Genomic DNA, 18,445 nt, shown 5'->3' on the forward strand with positions numbered 1-18,445 from the left:
CTGTCTAGTAACTGCATCTATGTTTAGCTCATATATAACACTTTCAAATGAGCTATCGTGCATATTTTTAGTCCAACAGCAAGGTAATTTTTTTGCTGCTGTATACAGAGTTTTCCGGGAAAAAAAGTGAAATTTGCATATTTTTTTAGATGAACTGCTACACATTGAGCACCTAAATTACTTTTAATTTGTAGCATGTCAAGCAGGCTGATTGCACATATTCTATGTGTGCTCTTTGAGCTAGCTAATATCCTGGAAAAAATATGCTTCTAAAATTCATGCATTTTGCTCGTGTGAAAAGCCCTAAAAATTGATATAAATAAATATTTACTTTTGCAGTTGAATCAATTCATTACCTTGCCGTAACTACCATTATATTGAGTGCATTCAAAAACATCCTTTAAGAAAAAAAGTTTTTTAACGCCCTCTAGCTCAGTAGGCGAAAAACTAGACTCTTGTAAATATGCAGGAAAGTTTTCGGCAATGGAAATAAACGAGCAGGACAAGTTTCGAGCTTCTAGAAACACGTGGAAATTATTTCAGCTATATTAGTGGTGGTCGGAGAAACGCTGAATGATTTGAAATGGCGTTACCTAATTGCGTGCAACTACGCTAGTTGACGTCAGTGACGGTTTATTAATGTGTAGTGTAAGTTCTGGTGTTGTAATGCTACAATTTTTATTTGCTGTGTGCGTGTGTGCTGGTTTGCGCCATTGCCATTTTAAATGCAATATGCTAGAAAAGTAGAAGCTTAGACAATTTTGAATGCATTCATTAGAAAGCATTAGCAGAGCATACATCGGAAAGTGAGACAGAAAAAGCTGTCGGCTTGTTCTGTCCAGTTTTCCAGTGATATATGTTTGGTTAGTACTTTTAATGCATTATGGTTCTATGGAACGTGCAATTCTTTATATGTACATGAATGTCTTCTTTGAGGTAGATCAATATGGTCGCTAATAGTACTGAAGCGACAAAAATATTGTAGTACTCTTCAACCTCTCTTGTATTGTTGTGATTTGAAGCTGATGTGGGATAGTAAGGTGAAAATGGCTTTACTGTAACTTGAAGGCTCATCCAATAGTGCCTTTAGGTTTTTTATTTTGTTATAGAAAAATATAGGTGCATCCATCTAATGCATTTGAGGATTGCCCATTTATTCTATATATATAAATATGTGTGCCACGGAAAAATGTACAGAAATCTCTAAGGGAACTTTACGCACTGGTGTAGCACTTAATTCAAACAAGTACCGTTAGTGGATCTCTTGACACATTATAATTAAGTTCTGCATATATGTTATAGGGCATAGTCATCTACAGTACCAGAGCTGCAGAAATGCACTTTTTATTAAATTAGGTTATCTTTTATTACAAGTTTGGCAGATTTCTAGTCAGATCCTCTAATATGATTGTCAAAGTGTGTTTGAATGTTTGTATTTCATATGATTTTTTACTTTTCAACTGTATGGTACAAATATGTGAAAAAAATTGTGTTTGTAGTTTTTGTACTTTTAGAGCTTTATGTGGTGGTAATTATTGTGCTCGTGCTGTACAAATCCTGTGGTCAATAACCATGCTCATTTCTGGGAAATGACCACAAGGGTTGTAATTTGTGTGTGATTTAACCTCCATAATAAATATTCTGTGAGTCTTCAGTCTGTGTGTTCTCGATAGTACATAAACAGGATTTCTGAAAGGATCCGTATTTTGCTTTGGTGTTTGGGCTGTAGATAAGCTTTTGCTCGCGCGTAATTTTTTTTTTAGAATACAGCCTGCAGTTTTGCAAGAATGCTTGCTCAGAGAGATTTACGTCTGCAGTGGTTACTCCTATTCAATACCAAAAGTACTCTCGAAAGAGGCGAGATAAAACGTTCTAGATTCCACCTATTTACACCGAAATAGAATAAAAAATACAAAAACAGCTTGGTCACGTGACTAAAATACTCCTGCTCCGTTTCTTGAAAACGCCTAGAAGGGAGTAAAATATTGCTTTAATTACACCGAAAATATTCCCAAGTAAGAACCATAAAACGCCCGGTTTGTTTTCACTGAGCCACAAAGGAAGTGAAGTTTTTGCCCAATCTCCGCCCTTTGTATGCCCTACCACATGGGTGTTTTTGTTACTCCTAGTTTGAGGGTGTAAAAACATGTACAGATGGGAGTGATGTAGAGGACACGCCAAAAACTCCCATTTGGGCTTTTTTGTGTTTACAGTGTTTGTTTTGTTGGATCATGAAACGTAGGGCTATTAGATGTGCAATTTATTAAGCAAAAAAAAATGAAAGAATGAAAAGTTGGCAGATCCCACGTACCTGGAAATCAACGTTATGCGAAGCATGTGGATGGAAGGTGGCCGTGTTGCAATTTCTTTATCGATCGACACGTCATGAAGTGACGCTAAATATATGTACAAATGTTGCACGCACAGACATAAGTTGAAGAGTTGCAGATGGTTATATAACCAGTTCTTTGCCCTTGCGCAATGATGTCAACTGAAGCATTCGTATTAGCAACACCAGAAGCTGATATGAAGCGTTGGTGCTCGCGAGGATGCTGGCCCTGGACACTGCTACATTAATCAACTTCAGCGCATGGCAACTAACCACAATAGACGTTACCCGACGTGACGGCTGCATCAATGTTTATAGAATTGGGTAGGCAGCACTGCAACCACTACTGACGTTTCACGAAGATTAGCGTCTATTTGAAAAGTAGTTCCGAGACCTGGCGTAGCTCTGTAATAAAATGCTTCATTGCCATTCAGGATGCTTGGGTTCGAATCCAGCTGGGACCCTGACATGTATTCTTTTCATTCGTTGGGCCGACGCTACCAAGGTCGGGTATTTATTAACGCTTGCGCGTTAAAATTGCCCATGTGTGTTCTCGTCGTTCCTGGGTATAGGTACTAAGTGTCAATCCCCCGTGGCACATACCCGCATACCAGCCGCACATACCCACCCTTGGGTATGCGCCACTGTCTGGCAGGAAGTGTTTGACGACGTACGCGACGGGATTCTGACATTATTCATGTCTTGACCAGCGCATCATATTCGTCAAACCATCTTACCCTCCCATGCTAATTTTGGTTCACGCCAAGTTAAGGTGGTGACGACGAGAGCACCCAAACTTAAGCTGGTAGATAGATAGATAGATAGATAGATAGATAGATAGATAGATAGATAGATAGATAGATAGATAGATAGATAGATAGATAGATAGATAGATAGATAGATAGATAGATAGATAGATAGATAGATAGATAGATAGATAGATAGACAGATAGATAGATAGATAGATAGATAGATAGATAGATAGATAGATAGATAGATAGATAGATAGATAGATAGATAGATAGATAGATAGATAGATAGATAGATATGCTCAAAGTCGCCGAAGTTCGCTAAGGAATGCTTTTCATTTAAAAGCAAAAAAAACGGCGATCGCTAAACAGTTTTCACGTCTAAACACCAGATGAAGCAACAAGGTATGACAACAAAAACCCAAAACACGAAGATTCCAGATCGTCTATCTACCCCGCCTCCAAAAAGAAAAAAAAAGGTTTTGGTTCGCAACAACGCCACTGAAGGAAAGTGACACAACTCTCCTCAGCTTTTGTATTTCGAGCCGTTTTTGTTCATTTAGTGTGTTTCTTTCACGCTGTCCATTAAATAAGCGAAATACATTGTCAGCTTCTGCTCAGTGGTCGTTTTTGTTCGTTATGTTCTTCTATACCTAATAGTGGGACCATCTTGAGTTTCGTTTGCGTTTCGTGTGCGCCGTACACGCTGTCGCTGCATGACACCTCGTGAAGGACGTCAGTCCTGTACTATGCCATCGCTTCTGTAGGTGGTCTTCGCGGAAGGATGCGGACGCCTTCGACAGCTCTCGATGGATCGGGCGCGCCAGCGTGAGTCACAAAGAGCTTTCCCCGGCTTTTTTTTTTCTCTGTAGAGGGATATCGTCGCACAAAAAAAACAAGACAAAAATACACGAAGGCTACTGAATCGTTGTCTCTAAACAAGTGCTTCTCAAAGTACAGAGTGATTTGTTTCAACCTAGTATATGAAAAGACCAAGCTAGCATTTTTATAGCATTGGAGGAAAAACATATGCATGTAAGCTGCGGCAAAAGCGAGTCGTGTATTGTTCCTGACACCCTGATGTCAAGTGATGTGACCTTAAGATGTATCTGGCGCAAGTGGCTAGGACACATAAAGGCACTGCACACATAGGTTCACAATTTAGAGAATGTTTATTTCGAGTTGAAGAATTACCTTTTATGGTCCATCGCAAGCACGCGCAAAGTAAGAGTCGTCTGTATTTACCCAGATAGGATAACTCTTCGTGGGAAAGTATGATTGATGGATTAGAGAAACATTAATCCTCGAGGCTCTTGATTGTTCATGCTTATAAATTTTCACGAGTTAACTGCCTCCCACCAATGCCAACGCTGCAGCAATCTTGAAAAACAGGAGCGCACATGGTGCAGTTAACAGACATTGCAATCTCTGCAGTGTGCGTCTAAGAATTATCCTCACTTTCTTGTTTATTATTATAGCGGTGCTTTTTTAACCAGTCATCTGGGCACCTTCCGCTTCGTCCCACCTAATTACAATGACATTTCAGTGGAGCCCGGTAGAGGACTGCCCCAGGACATTTAAAGAATATGTCGTTATGTTTATTTTTACTCACGAGATTTGTGGGTCGAGCAAGCCTGCTTTTGCTAATCTTTATGTATGCTTTTTTGTTCGTCAGAGCACGCTTTGCCTTTAGTGAGAACCTGCAATGCCACTGGAGAGATTCTACCATCTGCGAAATATCGGGCGACTGTTTACGAGTGTCTCTAAGTGTTTCTTATTGTTTGCGGTCGACTTTAGTCACCTGTGAAATGATGCTACCATATACGTCATTTTAGTCTGTCTGCTCAGCTTTTTCCGTTCTCTGAACTAGCGTTTTCAGTCTCATAATCATCATCATCATCATCATCATCATCATCCTGACTACGGCCACTGCAGGGCTCGGGGCCCCTCCCATGAGCCGCCAATTAGCCCAGTCTTGTGCTTTTTGTTGCCGTGTTATACCTGCAAACTTTTTAATCTCATCGGTCCACCTGACTTACTGTCTCCCCTTCGTGCGTTTGCCTTATCTGGAAATTCAATCAGTTACCCTAAATGATAAGCGGTTATCCTGCCTACGTGCTACGTGCCTGGTTCATGTCCATTTCTCCTTCTTGATGGCAACTATAGTTGAGATATCATATATGATATCGTTACCCCCGGTTTGTTCCCTGAGAAACCCTGCTTATGGTTTTCAATCTGCAGCACAACAAAAATGTGTGGTATGGTATGAGACAACCTCATTTAGGTTTGTCGGGGCCTGAACTAGCATGTAGCGGGCCGCTCCCACGCCGGGACGGATAGGCCTATGGCCTCTCCGCCTCGTCGTGGGCACCTTTACCTGTTTTGTCCTTAAGTCCTGACTGCGTAGCGCAGCATCCTGATTGGACGACGTAACGTCTTCAACGCTTAACGCAGAGCACCGCCAGGGCATGTGGTTTAAGCTGGTAAAGTATGAGCAAATCGCGCATGTGTTTGACGTCTGAATTTCTGTATAAATTTTGCGCAAGAGTTAGGGAGTGAGATATGCCCCGACCTGCAAGAGTCTGAGCGCGTTAATGTCTGAGGCCTGTTCAGTTTACTGTGTGGTGGTGGATACTTTCGCTACCTCAGAGTGAGTGAGTAAAAACTTTATTGAACATGTCCGGCGTCATTGAGCGGGGTGGAACTACAAGCACCCCGGCCTAGGTGACGGCCTCGAGTCCTTGGACCCGGGCGGCATGCTGGGTTTGCCGGACGGCCCACAGTTGATCGGCAAGGTCGTGGCTGAGCAGAGCCGCCTCCCTCAGATGCCACAATTTATTTTTTGAGGAGTGGTGGTGTTGGTGGTTGGGAGGGGGGAAGGTTTAATGTATCTTTATGTATGCCCCTGCTTGTGTTTTTATGCGTGCGCCGATAGAGAAAATTGAAAATTTTAGGGATGTTGAAACCGACAATCTCCAACCATTTTATCACAGTGAAACACATTGAATGCACACATAGCTATATATACACATACCGCTATGCACACACACACACACACACACACACACACACACACACACACACACACACATATATATATATATATATATATATATATATATATATATATATATATATATATATATATATAAGGGAAAGAAGTGTATACCTAAGGGCTCGTTTTTCCGTGTTTAACACAATATTAATGAGATATAACAGACAGTAATGCCAAGGAATGTACAGGGGAAGTTATTAAAACCAATGGAATGTAAATAAGAAGAAAGAAAAGTGGATGAAAAAATTACCAACTGTGAGCAGGAATCGAACCTACGACCTTCGAATTACGCGTTCGATGCTCTAACCACTGAGCTATCACAGCGGCCCTCCCTCCATCCACGTTTTTGGGTTTATCTGTGAATTTAGAAGTAGGAGCGACCGTCAGCGCCATCTATAAGCCAAACGAGTGTGAAAACACTCTTATGCGCATGTTTGGCGTCACGTAGCACGTGAACTTATTATGAGCGGGCAGCTGATTAATTGTCCCTCTTATACAACCTAAACACACCAAGTCTGCCAGTACGAGACCCTCGTTCAATGAAATAAGGGAAAGAAGTGTATACCTAAGGGCTCGTTTTTCCGTGTTTAACACAATATTAATGAGATATAACAGACAGTAATGCCAAGGAATGTACAGGGGAAGTTATTAAAACCAATGGAATGTAAATAAGAAGAAAGAAAAGTGGATGAAAAAATTACCAACTGTGAGCAGGAATCGAACCTACGACCTTCGAATTACGCGTTCGATGCTCTATCCACTGAGCTATCACAGCGGCCCTCCCTCCATCCACTTTTTTGGGTTTATCTGTGAATTTAGAAGTAGGAGCGACAGTCAGCGCCATCTATAAGCCAAACAACGAGTGTGAAAACACTCTTATGCGCATGTTTGGCGTCACGTAGCACGTGAACTTATTATGAGCGGGCAGCTGATTAATTGTCCCTCTTATACAACCTAAACACACCAAGTCTGCCAGTACGAGACCCTCGTTCAATGAAATAAGGGAAAGAAGTGTATACCTAAGGGCTCGTTTTTCCGTGTTTAACACAATATTAATGAGATATAACAGACAGTAATGCCAAGGAATGTACAGGGGAAGTTATTAAAACCAATGGAATGTAAATAAGAAGAAAGAAAAGTGGATGAAAAAATTACCAACTGTGAGCAGGAATCGAACCTACGACCTTCGAATTACGCGTTCGATGCTCTAACCACTGAGCTATCACAGCGGCCCTCCCTCCATTCACTTTTTTGGGTTTATCTGTGAATTTAGAAGTAGGAGCGACAGTCAGCGCCATCTATAAGCCAAACAACGAGTGTGAAAACACTCTTATGCGCATGTTTGGCGTCACGTAGCACGTGAACTTATTATGAGCGGGCAGCTGAATAATTGTCCCTCTTATACAACCTAAACACACCAAGTCTGCCAGTACGAGACCCTCGTTCAATGAAATAAGGGAAAGAAGTGTATACCTAAGGGCTCGTTTTTCCGTGTTTAACACAATATTAATGAGATATAACAGACAGTAATGCCAAGGAATGTACAGGGGAAGTTATCAAAAACCAATGGAATGTAAATATGAAGAAAGAAAAGTGGATATATATATATATATATATATATATATATATATATATATATATATATATATATATATATATATATATATATATATATGTATATATATATACAATTCAACGTTCTGTCTTCCTGGGCGGAGGTGGAGTGAACGCTTTCAGCGTACTGTGTTATGCCTTACTCCACACACCCAGTCACACATTCTTTCTTTGTGATGAACGGCAACCTGATCCGGCTCGGATAGCTTCTATTTGCTCTTCACGCAGCATCGGACACGAAGTAAGTCGAGCTCAGCGGAAGAGGCCGGCAGGTGCATTCCTAAGCGACAACAAATACTGAGACCATAAACTATACGCTCCTCGCCGGTCACATATCATCACAGTCGAACACCTACGCTACCTTGCACTACTTTTGTTTACTCAGGCGAAAGTTCTGGATGCATCATCGATGGCGAGAGTTCACTGTCGGGTGCGTCAGCGCGAATGATGCAAACAATTATACTACGATGACGTCACCACATCATGTCATGACGTCAGAGATCATAAAAATTTTGGTACGGTTGTGACGCCACAATGTTGGGTCAAATGATGACGTTATGGCGGGACATCGTCGCGTCGTCGAAGCGGTGCTTATCCCAGAGGCCGTGCTAAAAGCAGGTCAGGACTAGAAATGTTTTCGGTGGAGGCAGGGAAGGATCATTTCTTCGACCAAAACAAAAAGGAGTAAGAAAGTTTTCGAGTTGTCTTAGGCAACCGCAGAATTGACAATGGTGTTTTTTTTACTTCGTTTTTGCCTTCCTTTGTGAACGACATGCTAAGTAATTCATCTTACGTTGAAACATATCAGTTAGTTTGCAAAGGTAAAATAACTTTAAAATTTTTGAAGTAGACTTGGTCACGTCTTGTCAAATGTGCACACTGTATATGGTCGGTACTATCCGTCATTCACGCGTCATTTTCGTCGTTGTTTTGTTACACGTATTTCCCATCAATGTATATTGAATGGAACATTGAATGTAGTTTATGATAAATAAAGTCTAAGGGACAAAATCTATACTGCGTAAGGCAATAAAGGCATGGCGCGAAAACCACGAGTAGCGTTTCTAAGAAAACACGATGGCTAGGAGACAACGAGGTCTGCTCACCAGAGGGATGGTGATGTGCAATCACAGTGGTCTTGGAAAGAACCAGTCTGGTGACGAACATGGCATGAGCTCAGACATCGTACTTGGGCGCCTTCGCGACCACGACAGCGTCGGCGTTCATTAGCATGAGCATTTGTTATTACCCGGGAGAACTGTCTCAAAATGTTAGTCCTGAACGGAAACTGCACTTTCCAGATTACATACTTGCTTGCAATTCAAAGCGAGCAAATAATGACGTTCATTAGAAAATTAACGAGTTTAAGCATCAAAACTAAACGTGCTGATGTAACAACACACCACTATAGCGGCTAAATAATCGGAAAGCGAGGCATTCCTGGTTTGCATTTGCCGTGGCTTGGGCACTGGCTAATGGTAATTACATTGTTTTTAAATATTGGTTGTCGGATCGCGGTGTGTAAATTCTACTTTTTTGTGCTTGCGATAATAAATAATTCAAGACCAATTATTCTAGTTATCATCAACAGCGGTTCAACGTGTTAAGCGTGTTCCCTTTCATTCACTGTGTTGCCTGCGTTAGCACCCCATTTCACTCAATCATACACGAGTGGTCTAGAAAGTTCTCGGAAAAACACCGGCAGCGCACTTTTGCAAGCATCCGCCTCATGAGACGCTGATCATTTTTTTGGATTCCGGAAAGTGCTACAGTTCGTTTTGTGCGCTCTTTTTATTGAAATGAGCTTGAATCAATTCAACTGATTTGCAACTCGGATGGTCATTCTCCCATTTCCCATATTTTACATGTTCCTCTGACTGCTGAAAAGTTCATCCTGCGAAAGTACATAGTTATAAGGTATATATATTACTTAATTAATTACATTATTTGTTTCGTTAAATATTGCTTCGTGCTTAATTACATCAGATAAATTTCATTATTGGAGCAAGGTGACTTCCAGTTAAGAACTCCGAATTTATCACTAAAAGTTATCTTTACAGACAGAAGGCAGTGAAAAAAGTAGGACGAACCACAATTTTTATTGCGGAACGTTTATTGGGATGTTGTGACTCATTAAGTTCCAAAGACATGATAATATGTGTAGCAGGTATGCTCTGCTGTCACCAATCAAGAGGCTACATTGATGAAGCAAAATTTTTGTGTATATTAAACCATCCACTAACACTTGAATGTTATTTCCCAGCTGCAGACATCTGTACATCCGTGGGAGACTTTTGCGGCACCTCCGAATGCGTGCCCGATGTAAACGCCTCGTCTTTTACGTGCAAGTGTGACACTGAACAACAATACTACAATGCCACTGCACGTCGGTGCTATCGTAAGTACGAATTTGTTAATTTTACTTCAAGCGTCGTTTTATTTTTGTTTTAAATGTTTGCACGCGTGCTTTGTTGACGGTCATACACACACCAAACATAGTCAGCGTATTTTTATTGTATCTATATTAATTATAACGGCATTAATAAAAAATTGAACGTATAGGTTGAACGCTGTATATTGTGTATAGAAGTGACCACTCAAAAAAATTTTTTGACTATTGAAGTGTAGCACAAACTATTCAAGAGAGGAATAAGATGAGTAGGAGTGTCTCCGGAGTTCGCACAAAGTGTTTCTTTTTTTCATAAGTACGAGATGTGGCTCCTTGTTGAATAACGATAGTTGTTTTAAAGTTTTAATTAACCATAAGCTGAGTGATAAACGCCTGCTTCTTCAGACGTTTACTTCAATGTTTATAAGTGCCATTTAGTACAAACGACGTTGCTTTCTTTTTGTTACTTCTTTAACGCTTACAATAAATATCAGCAGGGTGAAGTATATTAATGAATGAGTTAGTGAATTAATGAATTAGCGTTCATTTTTATAGCCGGTTGGTTTCTATTACCAAGCTGTATGATTGCCAGAGAGTTAATTGAACAAAGTCGGCCATGATTTATCATGATAGCAACATAATCCACACAATCGATTTGGGGCCATTCCGACAGTGTTTAGAACATAGAATGCTCCCGTGAAAAGCGCGTAATGCGTTGGGCCACGAAGGTGAAGAAACTTACTCAATGGCTCCTAGCATATTCAGAAACACTATGCACTCAGTGTATACAGTGCACTGCATGTGCACTCTGAAACGGACATTGGGAAAGTGAACACTAAATCACATGGACGAGCATTAAAAAAAAAGACAAGCGCGATATGCTATATATCGTCATTTCAGTGGCTCGTATTGCCCTATAGCTTTTGTATACACGCACTTTGTACAAGCATGAGGACGCGGATTCGATCCTCTGCCACTTCAGCTGTATATCAATTATGATGAATAGAACGTGCGTCCTATCCGTACTGCGACTTTAGTACGCACAACTGGAATCCCGGCTGCGGTGGCTGCATTTTCGATGGAGTCGAAAATGCTGTAGGCCCATGTGTTCAGATTTGGGTGCACGTTAAAGAACACCAGGTGGTCTAAATTTCCGAAGCCCGTCCACTGCGGTGTCTCTCATAATTATATGGTGGTTTTGGGACGTTAAATCTCACAAATCAATCAATCAAGTACGCACAACTGCCTGAAATTTCATATTTCTTCTCTTTTATGCGCTGCGTAGATAAAGTGATGTTCGTGCTACAAACCAGCACCCGCCGTGATACTTTTCGACTTGGGCAGTAGTCTGCTACTTATGGCGCACAGGCGACCATCATAAACATAATGACCAATTTCGAATGATTCGCTGGCAAGAAAAAGCGTGCAAGGGCGCTTTCAAAAGGTTTAATTTGTGGGGTAATTAGACGCAGTTGAGCTGTATTGTCCTGTTCTCGATCTGTTAATTTTTGTGAACTTCCGGGCAGGCCTATATTGGTTTTTCACCTCAACTTAAAAAAAAACGAAGGCTTTTGCATCGAGGCTTTTTATTATACTTCTTTCTCTGCACATACAGATTTATACTCTTGCTTGCACAACCAATGTCGTCACTTGCCCTGCGTGGATGGGGACGGATACCATGAAGCTAACTGCACATTTGAAAGCGACGCAGACCCTCAAGGTAGGTGCTCATGATTCTGCCAACTTATACGTGTACTGAAGCTTGAACTACACGCTTGCAAATTCCTTGTTGTATAGCACGCTGCTGCTGCACTGTAAAACGGAATCCGATGTTGAGGCATGACCCCCGGATGCACTCCTAAAATGCTGCGCTTTCAGAATCTTTATTCTTCATTTTTAGGCTCACGCTTATAGCCCAAGGTATACAGGCCACTTCATCCTGCACTGTGTCTTATTTATACTTCAGGACGAAGGCCCCTTCAATGATCTCCGACCCACCCTGACCTGCGCTAGCCGATTCTATTTTATGCTTTTAAATTTCTTAATTCTATTAGTCCTCCTAATTCTTTGCTGACTTAGGACGCGTTTCCCATCTATTGTTATTTATTCCGACGTTATAACTGCTCACTTCTTATCTGCCCTTTTCCCGACGTGATCTGCAAGTCCATTTTTTCCTTAAGACCTGCTGGAATATCCGCTCCCCCATCACCCTCCCATGCGCAGGGTAGCAAACCGGCTGCCTATAGGCTGGCTAGCCTCCCTGTTCTTTTCCTCATATTTTCCTTGCTTCCTCCGCTCCCCGCTGTTTGGCTTCTGCTGTCATCATGTCTCATAGAGCTATGCCTATTATTTTTTGGTAGATCTGAGAGTATTCTATGAGTAATACAATAAGTGGATTAGGCTTTGAGGAAGATGGCGGAAATCATTCAGCCATCTATACATAGCTGCAATGCCAAGCGCATCTATTCTTTGAACTCATTACAGTATAAATAAATTGTCATAGATGGTATAGACAAGGAGAGACAACTACGTCAGGCTTATCTGTGCAAATGGTTTGCCAACATGGCCAAATATTATATACAAGCGGAATAAAAAGTTCCCAGGCCACGCTCCCATAGAAATACAAAAGATAGTGGCTTGAAAACTTTTGATTCCCCCTTCGTAATTATAAGCGCAGCTTAATATAATTGAATACAGATATTCTGTCAGAAAACGGAAAGCTTCATAGTTAAGTAGCTTAGGAGAAAATTTTGTGGGTAAGTTGTGTATATATGTTTATAATTCACTTTAAGGCGCGATAAAAACGCAAACACATGCCCCGTGTCCTGTGACTCTTATCTTGTGTTTGCGTTGTTGTTTCTTCGCGCATTAATATCAGTGATATAGTTACTTTACCTGGTACTTATTAGCCCATCAGCAAAACTGTGCATAAATCGAAGCGTGCGCGTGTGCCTTTAAAATCCCGTTGTGACCAGAGGGATGTCACGCTTTTTGCCTTCGTCAAAGCAACTGCCAACACTAAGGCAGCACTCTAGATCACATGAATTCGTTTGTCTTGCAGCGATTCGAAAGCGCATTTGCGTTGATAGAGGGGGACGAGTGAAAGAAAGTCATGGTGAAGCCGGGTTGGAATGCGTGTGTCCTCGACGATCTCAACTCATTGATGGATTATCTTGTCTTCGTAAGTATTCTCGTCAAAATTCTCCTCACGAACGAACATTCGCTTTTGCCAAGCTCTAAAATCGAGATAGAAGCATTGCTACAAATAACATAAATTTAAATTAAAACTTCAAGTAAATTTTTGTTAACAAAAAGAAGTGGGGGTGAGGATGAGACATTTAATGCCTCCAAGAAAATAAAAACTATTTACTGTGTGTTTTCGGACTAGCTTTTTTTTTAATGACGACGGATGAAAACATTTTTATACCATCATCCATCCCCCACGAAAAAAAGAACCTAGTTTGTTTCGAAACAACAGGAAAATGAAGTCAATTCTCGGTTGGACGCATTCACATTAGCCAAGCCTGACAGGCAATTCTGTCTGTGCATTTCTAGCTTCAAATGTTAATAGAGAACTCAAAGGAAATTTACTGACATGAAATTATCGAGAAGTACATCTATTTCGAGCATTAAAGCCGTAAAGTTGTTTGGTAACTATTTTTTTATTCGTGCTTTGAGACCCATAGAAAAAAAAATACTATATCATGTTGTTTAAATTTTTCACAACTGCATTTCAGCTGACAAAAACTGCACCCCGGAAGAAATCAGTAACTGCACGAAAAGAGGCCGCCAGTGCGTTCTTCTGGGAGCGGAAGCGCAGTGCAAATGCCCGGGCAACTCAGTCGAACTTGCAGACAAGTGCTCCGGTACGTCTAAATACGTTCACGCCGCTGTTGGCGCTTTTTTTTTTTTGTTTGCTGGTATTGACATATAATATCAGCGGTCATTTTACGCAGAGGAGCACTAACGCAAACATTCTGCACTTTTTTTTGCAATAGGTTTTTTTTTGCAATAGATTTTTTTTGCAATAGATTTTTTTTTTTGCAATAGGTAGGTTATGACTCGCTTATAACGGCTGGAAACTGTGTTTGCGCGAGTGCGCGACGGTTATTTATCTGGAGACGTTTTTAGAGTGTCAAGTCTGTTTCAAAAGTTGTGAGACAGCCCCGCCACGGTGGTCTAGTGGCTAAGGTACTCGGCTGCTGACCCGCAGCTCGCGGTATCAAATACCGGCTGTGGCGGCTGCATTTCCGATGGAGGCGGAAATGTTGTAGGCCCGTGTGCTCAGATTTGGGTGCACGTTAAGGAACCGCATGTGGTCGAAATTTCCGGAGCCCTCCACTACGGCGTCTTTCATAACTATATGGTGGTTTTGGGATGTCAAACCCCATAAATCAATCGAATCAAAAGTTGTGAGACAGTTAAGCTTCGCTTTTAAGAGTTCAACACGATAGCGTTCTGCTGTTCCTAGTGCGCACTTCAAACACATATAGTGCATGAGACCTTTTCGAACTTGCCATGTACTCACTACATGGCCTTAAGTGAATAGACACAGTAACGTGTGTGCCTTTTTTTAATGGACAACTGGCTATAAACGATGAAGTCATAATAGTAATCACACGTTCTGACGACCGATGACAATGTACGCTTAAACGACGTACTATTACGGCAGTATTTCATGCTGTATTGGGAAGCGTGTATACAGGACGTGCGTGTAAAGCATGCAAGTGCCTTCGCCGCATTTCCAAGCAGAGGAAGTTATTTTCACTCAATTCAGAAGCAGGCGTTTTGCTGCGTGGTAGATTACCCGCTTCCAACGTGAACTACCCGGGTGCGATCCCCACTCGGGCACAAGTTTTCTTATTATCTATTTTATTTGCATCTTTCTCGATTTTTCGGTCACGCACAAGATGACGATCATTCGCTCAGAACTAACGAAGCTGAACGCCGACACCGCAATTTCTGCAAAACGAGCTTTTTAACGCTATCGTGTTAAAAAATCCCGATCTAGGCAGGAACATGCCGCGTATGCAGGCACAAAGGAGGAAATCGCAGGTAGTCGAAGCTCAAGGCGCGTGCCAGCAGCCAGCCAACAAAAGCTCGTGATGTATAGTTTGTTTAAATTTCATTTTAGTTTTATTTCCCGCCGCCCGGTTCCTGTCCCATCCCCCTCTGCGGGTGAGCGCCATTCATGTGAGGTCGTCAGCATTGCCCCTGCGTTGATGTCGGCGTCGTGAAGAGCTCCGCATCTCGCTCAATCATGCGGCCTGCGCTTTAAAACTGATTTTGATTATGTTTTAACCTATTATAATTCTTGATATCTTGTACATGTGTGTGTCTCAACATAAATGTATCTCGCTCATTATCTCAACAACAAAATTTTGTGTCAGTGTTCCTTTAAACTGTATTACTTCTGTAAGAAGGTCTGAGTTTTTTTTAAACGAGGACATCAGCTTGTTACCTTGTACTTTCTTCTGGCTCTTATGCTTGTTAACTGACTTATGGGACTGTTCAACTCGACAACATTAAATAGGACAGTAGTTGGTGTTACCACCTCACTTTCGCGCAAAACGTACCTCTATTCTACGCACCGTTAAGCATTATGCCACAGCACAGTTATGATCACCATAAATCCTTCAGTTTAGCGTTAGAGGCAGAAATTTTCCGCGCAGCGGTTCTTTAAGGTCTCTCTTGGGATCAGCATCCAGCGTTTGTATCTCGGAAGTGCTCATAAATAAAATCTCCACAGAAAACTCCAGATTAGGAGCATTAAACATTTATGGTCTGGCCAAAATTTCCTCGCGTTGTGTCCCATGCTGCACAACGGACTGAATTTTATAAAGCAGAGTAATACCAAGCCGGGCTCAGTCATAGATAACCGGGAAGCAGTAACGAATTCCTCAATTAACATTTGGGTTGACGAACATTCAGGTTGTATGAGTTCTTTATTGCAAGAAAATTCATATTGTGTTGCTCTCAGTCAGTCAATCTTTATCCTTATGCTGTCAAATTTGTTATTTGATAACATCACCACCAGAAAGCAATATTGCTTGGGAAAGTAATGTGTCCGGTGCCACAAATTACTCTAACCATCGTTTATAATATTTTTGTTATAAAAAGGTGGCTTGCAATCATTTCAAAGAGTAAAATTAGCAGATGTACTCTGCAAGCCTGAAACGTTTCTCAGAAATGTAACGCATTGTAGAATCTTCGCAGGGAAAGTTTAGAAAATTGTTTATAGCAAATAGACAAGTCGAAAGCTGATGCCCATATTTTTTCGAGTGCGGCGATCCTTGAAGTCGAGGAGCGGGCCAACGTATATTGCAGCCACGTCTACAGTAGAAGAAAAGTCGACACCTTGACGGGGAAAAACTTGCTATGCGGTGAAGTAACACCTATTTGGCGATGCCTTGTGAGGAGGTCATTCAGTTCAGAAACACGCCATTACTTTTTGCCGACGGCTGATATAGCTAGATTTTTGAGGGAAATAACTTGTGTCTCTAAACCGATTGTGTGCCATTTCAGGTGAATGTACCTTCGAAAAACAGACTGAATGCCGCTCTCCACTCAGCTCGTGCATTGTGTTGGCTGGCACGGAAACGTGTCGCTGTCATCCTCCTCTTGAGTGGGATTTTATTTCCAAGCACTGCGTACCAGGTAGGTGCAACTTGGTATTGTGAATTGTGCGAGGATATGTGCGGTGCAAAAATTTTTTTGAATACTTCCATGGGGAATAACAATAATTGTTAGAGTTTAACGCCTGAAAATCACAATATAATTATTAGGACCCCCTCTTCCACCGCCTAGAATTCTTTATTATGCACCTAAATTTAAATACATGGTCCTCAAGCACTTTCCGCTCTTTTGAAAATACGGTCGCCGCAGCCGTTATTACGATCACGCCAACTACGGTTCAGCAGTATATCACTATAGCCACCAAACTACCATGGTGGGACCATGGTGAAGTGGGAAAAAAAAGGAACTTGGCTCATCCCCCTAATCGGTATAACACGAAAATGAAACATGTCTTCACAGAGGTCATAATCATCATCATCATCATCATCATCATGACCTCTGATGACCTGACCTCTGATGACCTCTGATGATGATCCCCCTAATCGGTATAACACGAAAATGAAACATGTCTTCACAGAGGTAGCGGAGCGTTTATTTTGCATTGTTTTAGCAACAGCAACAAATTGTCAAGTCACGTAACCAATAGCAAGCAGCTCAAAACTTGCATTGCACACTTGAAATAGAAAGCACACGCGAAATAAGCGTACGCAAGACGAGCGCGGACTAATGACTGTCAAAGATCAACACCTAAAGCGCGCTGTTCAAAGGGAGAAAAAACGCACGAAACGAGCGCACAATTTCACGTAGGAACAAGTGCTAACAAATGTCACAATTTTTACTTCATCGTGTGTCAGCAGCGCGCTTCCTTCGTAAAGGTAGTGACGGCAGCATGCAAAGTGACTTTCGTCCTCTCCCGAATTACAAGTCCCATAAGCGCGGGCTCAGGAGAGGCCATGCTCCGTGGAGGCGATGACCTTTAGAGCACGCTGAACGACTTTACTCAACGCGAGCCTGTCGCGCCACCTCGCTACTGGTGATGAAAACGCGCTAAAGTTTCAAAGCTCTGACGACCGCCAAACGGTATATGGCGCATATAAATGGCTTGCCGTTAGCATCTTCGACAACGTACTCTCCGTGGCATAGTGGGTAGCGCCGTGCGCTGCGGATTGAGAGGTTGCCGGTTTGACGCCACGCGACAGCATTTTTCGTTTTTTTTTTCCTTGCAATTTGTGAGTATGTATTTTACAGCGTCATATCCGTGACGGAAGTGCGTCGGCGGAGGCCTGATGAACCCCGACATGAAACACTTCCATGTTAAAAAAACTTGGACTGTCTCCCGCTAAAGGAAACCAGGTGCAGATGCGATGCAGCAGGCGCTAACGCTTACAATGGCCGCGACGTTGACGCTGGCGCTCATCAATCGAAAGCCAAGTAAAGACGCCCTTGACTGAATTCCGAATGCACGATCCAATGCTTACATATACGGGGTGGCCAGTGAATGGTTGTGCAGTGCGAGCAGTGGGTTTTTCACCAGCAGACGCTGCCAGAGTCGGCCTTGCGAGGTGAGAGAAGCGGAGTGGAGCGACAGTTTTGCGGGTGTTTTCCTGGGCCGGCACGAGACGCGAGCATGCGCAGTGGGGATGTACGTAAAGACAGTTTTACAGAAGGTAGTCGAAGAGCTGCTTCTTGCTTCTGAAAACGTCGTTTTGCTAGGCAGAAATTGTATTACTGCC

The 18,445-nt window shown here is 42.0% G+C and overlaps 2 protein-coding genes and 2 non-coding genes across 5 annotated transcripts in view; 1 reads left to right on the forward strand and 3 right to left on the reverse strand.

The window, feature by feature from the left end:
- LOC119171703 (glycoprotein antigen BM86) overlaps positions 1 to 18,445 on the reverse strand; it is a 163,219-nt gene that overhangs the window by 104,121 nt on the left and 40,653 nt on the right. The gene's annotated exons all lie outside the window — the stretch shown is intronic.
- LOC119171551 (uncharacterized) overlaps positions 1 to 18,445 on the forward strand; it is a 41,261-nt gene that overhangs the window by 13,271 nt on the left and 9,545 nt on the right. For both annotated transcript variants that reach the window (XM_075892273.1, XM_075892272.1), the window contains exons 2-6: positions 10,011 to 10,145; positions 11,752 to 11,856; positions 13,198 to 13,317; positions 13,874 to 14,002; positions 16,662 to 16,793. In XM_075892273.1, the coding sequence (XP_075748388.1) occupies positions 10,011 to 10,145; positions 11,752 to 11,856; positions 13,198 to 13,317; positions 13,874 to 14,002; positions 16,662 to 16,793 (621 nt within the window). The remainder of the gene's footprint in view (positions 1 to 10,010; positions 10,146 to 11,751; positions 11,857 to 13,197; positions 13,318 to 13,873; positions 14,003 to 16,661; positions 16,794 to 18,445) is intronic.
- TRNAT-CGU (transfer RNA threonine (anticodon CGU)) lies at positions 6,385 to 6,457 on the reverse strand. Its single transcript has one exon. It is a non-coding gene; the product is annotated as a tRNA-Thr (tRNA).
- TRNAT-CGU (transfer RNA threonine (anticodon CGU)) lies at positions 7,290 to 7,362 on the reverse strand. Its single transcript has one exon. It is a non-coding gene; the product is annotated as a tRNA-Thr (tRNA).

Source organism: Rhipicephalus microplus, chromosome 4, assembly GCF_043290135.1.
Source record: "Rhipicephalus microplus isolate Deutch F79 chromosome 4, USDA_Rmic, whole genome shotgun sequence".
Taxonomy (NCBI): Eukaryota; Metazoa; Arthropoda; class Arachnida; order Ixodida; family Ixodidae; genus Rhipicephalus; species Rhipicephalus microplus.